General features: G+C 40.8%; 1 protein-coding gene across 1 annotated transcript; it reads left to right on the top strand.

Annotated features, from left to right (window-relative positions):
- On the top strand, positions 2,203-3,597 carry TRHR (thyrotropin releasing hormone receptor). The gene is given in 1 exon segment (NM_001177488.1): positions 2,203-3,597. A coding segment is annotated over 1 exon segment (900 nt). The 3' UTR covers positions 3,103-3,597.

The raw sequence follows: 4,733 nt of genomic DNA, 5'->3' as shown, positions 1-4,733 counted from the left end.
TAGGGGTCTAATCGGAGCTGCAGCCACCGGCCTACGCCAGAGCCACAGCAACGCGGGATCCGAGCCGCGTCTGCAGCCTACACCACAGCTCACGGCAACGCCGGATCGTTAACCCACTGAGCAAGGGCAGGGACCGAAACCGCAACCTCATGGTTCCTAGTCGGATTCGTTAACCACTGCGCCACGACGGGAACTCCCAAAAAAAATTTTTTTAATAAAAAATTTAAAAAGAAGAGTACGGGGGAGTTCCCGTTGTGGTGCAGCGGAAACAAATCCAACTTAGTATCCATGAGGATATGGGTTCAATTCCTGGCCTCACTCAGTGGGTCAGGGATCCGGCATTGCCATGAGCTGTGGTGTAGGTTGCAGACACAGCTCAGATCCTGGGTTGCTGTGGCTGTGGCGTAGGCCAGTGGCTGCAGCCTTGATTCGACCCCTAGCCTGGGAACTTTCATATGTCATGGGTGCGGCCTAAAAAGCAATCAATCAATCAATCAATCAATTTTTTAAAAATCATGCTGAAGTACATTTTTCAAAAAAAAAAAAAGATGGTATATAAAGTTTTGTTTCTGAGGTGTGGTACCCAAGTGGCCCTCATTTAGATTTCCAGTGAAGAGTTTTCCACCCAGAAATAAACTGACATAAAACACTGCTGGGTGGGTCATGTGGTGGGTGAGGAGGGGAGTGGCATCGAGAGCAATCAGAGAGATTCTAGTAAGTGATGCAGAGCCAGAGCTGAAAAACAAAGTTCACAGATCATACGTAGGTTTAAATTGATTGTTCTTAGCTCAAACAGGTTTTTTGAAAATAATCTTTATGAGTCTCAGAAGATTGCAACTGAAATGGTTTAAAATCAATTTTAACTCATTTTCCATTCATATAATATGAGAGGAGGGAGCCAGTTTCACTGGCTCACTGGAGAAAGAGTCTGAGGATTTTCATAGTAGAGAAAGAAGTTGATTTCAGCTTCTTTTTTCAGACAGATATTTCAGGTTCAAGGGCTGTGTCTGGATTGAGAAGGATTTGCTATCCCCAAAGTGCTATCAAACAGGGAGTGCAGGGCTGCTCAGATACTGGAGTTCCTATAGAACTTTAGATTATAAATAACTATAAGACCAGCTGCTTCTGGACCCCTTGCTTGTGATTTCAGCATTCCAGATTGAGAACTGTATCATTAGCACATTTAAAAGTAAATCCTTCAAGGGAAGAAGATTATGAATCAGCGAGGACTGACTGGCATTTGTGAGTGTGAGTAAGTGTGTGTGGTATTGTGTGTGTGAGAGAGAGAGAGAGAGGAGGGGGGGAGACATAGCGAGCATGTTCTCATTAGGGGACGATCTATGATTTGACAGCCTCTCTGCTGCTGCTCCTGCTGCTGCTTCTGCTGCGGCTGTATGGTCTGTCATCAGTTGGAAAGGGCTGTGAGGGTTTAGCGGAACCGCAGTTCTGAAGACGGAGCACTGCTAAGTGGTCTCCCAGTCAAACAAAGTAGAGGAGGTTTTCTGCAGGATTGGAAACTCTCACTTATTCATTTGCCTGGAAAAGCAGGCAGCACTACAGAGGAAAAGGTAAGAAAAGAAATTGTTCTCTGTTGGGTCTGTAAGCAGGGGGCATGGGGAGATGTAGGTTCAAAGGCTTGCTGTTTTGTAGCAGGGGGATCTCACCCTTTGAGAGGAAAGGAGGCAGATGCTAATTTTCTGTCAAGCTTGATCATTGAGCCTCTTGGCTCCCCCCCGCTGTCCCCTGCAACCCCTGGTATCTTTTTCTTCTTTATTGTACTTTTCCCAAGCATCTGAGAGATTTCTTTGTATTTATTTTTCAGATAGCAGATATTGTTTAGGTTTTTTCCATTGAGCACTCTCAAAACAGGGAGCATTTTCTGTGTCTTTTTTCTTGAGCATTTTTCTCCTGTAAGAGGAAACCGGTCCTTTTTATGGTAAGGTGGTCAAAACAGGTACTCCATCTTACACTAGAGTTTCAATAAATGGAGTTTTCAGGAGTACCTATGAACCCAATTACTGCAGATAAATGGGAGATGAAAAGAGAGGATGTGAGAGTTACCTGTGACTTGATCTGAAACGGTGACTCTGTGAATGAATCTGGACTATAACTCTTCACAGGGGGAGAGAACCACTGCGATAAAGGCAGGGCGCTGGGAAGATGTGTTGAAAAGGGTTTCAGAGAAACCTCAAGCCACTAAAGATGGAAAACGAGACAGTAAGTGAACTGAACCAAACACAGCTTCAGCCTCGGGCAGTGGTGACCCTAGAATACCAAGTGGTCACCATCTTACTCGTGCTCATTATTTGTGGTCTGGGCATCGTGGGCAACATCATGGTAGTCCTGGTGGTCCTGAGAACCAAGCACATGAGGACCCCTACAAACTGCTACCTGGTGAGTCTAGCAGTAGCTGATCTCATGGTCCTGGTGGCCGCAGGCCTCCCCAACATAACGGACAGTATCTACGGTTCCTGGGTCTATGGCTATGTGGGATGCCTCTGCATCACTTACCTCCAGTACTTGGGCATTAATGCCTCCTCTTGTTCAATCACAGCCTTTACTGTTGAGAGGTACATAGCAATCTGTCACCCCATCAAAGCCCAGTTTCTCTGCACATTTTCCAGAGCCAAAAAGATCATCATCTTTGTCTGGGCTTTCACATCCATTTACTGTATGCTCTGGTTCTTCTTACTGGATCTCAATATTAGCACCTATAAAGATGCTATTGTGGTGTCCTGTGGCTACAAGATCTCCAGGAATTACTATTCACCTATTTACCTAATGGACTTTGGTGTCTTTTATGTTGTGCCAATGATCCTGGCCACGGTCCTCTATGGATTCATAGCTAGGATCCTCTTCTTGAATCCCATTCCTTCAGATCCTAAAGAAAATTCTAGAACATGGAAAAATGATTCAACCCATCAGAACAAGAATTCGAATTCAAAGACCTCTAATAGATATTTCAACAGCACAGTATCTTCAAGGAAGCAGGTAAGCAAATCTGAACCTCTAAGTCCACCAAGTAGGTATGGGAGAGATGGGATCCCTTATGACATGGGATCAACTTTGCCCTCCTTAGCTGATGGCAAAACCAGAATATAATCATGCAGATATTTCACAGTGTAAGCTTCTGCTTTACATATTAAATCCATCTCTAAAACAACTGAAGATCTAAAAATAGTTGGGAAACTTGATGGTACATCTGCAGGCACCAGTTCCAATGCCATTAAGGAATAAGGAAATACAAAAAGAGACCCGAGAATTCCACCTTTAACTGTTTGTGCCTCTCTGAGAAAAGTTCTGAAAATATTTAGACCATTTCTGGCTTCCATAGGGAACAGCTGAGTATTTTTAAGAATTCTATTGTCTGACAAAGATTTGACAAGATAGTTTGAGAAAAGATGAGTCAAAACAATAGTGAGAGTGAGGGAAGTTCCTGGGCTTTTTTTCTTTCCTTCTTTCTTTCTTTCTTTTTTTAATTTTAGTGGAGAAAGATTCTATCACCTTCTCCTCCAGGTCCCTGCAAACTGCCCCAGCCTGCAGAAGCTCAAAATATACTCTACTCAGGAAACATTCTAATAAAAAGTCTAACACCAAGCTCAATCTGTTATAAAGAATGATTGAATTTTTTAAATATTTGCTGTTCCTGCTAAGAATAACTAAAAATCTCTTTATGTCTCTGATCTCCTGAATGCCCAGGTGGTTGCAGTTGAATAGTGGTTTTACATGAATGAAGTACAACTTTGTTTCAGTAGATAGGGTTCATAAGACAATATAGGAATAAAAGTACTTTTCTATCACATGCACATTTATCTATATTTACACAATTGTTTTAAGTTATCTATGATCTTAGCTTTCCGTCCCTTTTCCTTCTTTGTTGAACAGAATAAACAAAGGATAAACATCCTCAGAGCTGAAAAGAAAAACTTGGAATCAACAATACTGGCTCTTTGGGCTGAATTTTCTCCTTTTTTTTTTTTTTCTTTTTTTAAATCCTGCAGGAATATAGTTCTTCCTATGTGCATAGAAACAAACTAAGTGTAATTTTTAAAATATGCACATGAATCATCCATACTATCACTCCCTAAACTCTTCATATTAGCTGAAATATGAAAAATGTAATCAGACATTGGGCACACAGTGAAATAAGTTACTAATTAATGTGTTTTAGACATGCATAAAATGAATAATGAACTATCACTGAAAAGAAATGTATACATTTCAAATGATACCATGATACTTGATTTATATAATATTTATTATTAAAGATGCCTAGATGATAGAAAGGAAAGACCCGAGCAACTCTTGCCAGCTCTTAGATTTCTGTCCTTTGGGTCTAGCAGTGATACCTAATACAAGGCACATTTGGCCATCTATTACCTAAAACTTAATTAAGGGAGATTTAGAGAGATTTGTTGGCCATCTTCCAAGACAAACATTAACAAATACAATAAGAGAGTAAAGAATATGTACATCTCAATTAGAGACTAAACATGGGTTAATGTCTGCAGCAAAGAAGGTCAGAGAGTAAATTCATTCATTAGACTCTAATTTATATTCTTGTTATGAATTCTAAAAAATTGTTTGTCTGGTCTAATGTCTTCCCTTTCAATTACTGTCATTAGTACCTATCAGCATTACTAATGTGCTTTAAATTGCTAATTGTGTTACACATTCACACTCTTATTTGAAAGCTGTTACAATTAGGCTGTCCTTATAGAGGCTGAGAAGCA

This window comes from Sus scrofa, chromosome 4 (assembly GCF_000003025.6).
Source record: "Sus scrofa isolate TJ Tabasco breed Duroc chromosome 4, Sscrofa11.1, whole genome shotgun sequence".
Lineage (NCBI taxonomy): Eukaryota > Metazoa > Chordata > Mammalia > Artiodactyla > Suidae > Sus > Sus scrofa.
The sequence above is the reverse complement of the archived record's forward strand: the minus strand, read 5'-3'. Positions and strand labels throughout refer to the sequence as shown.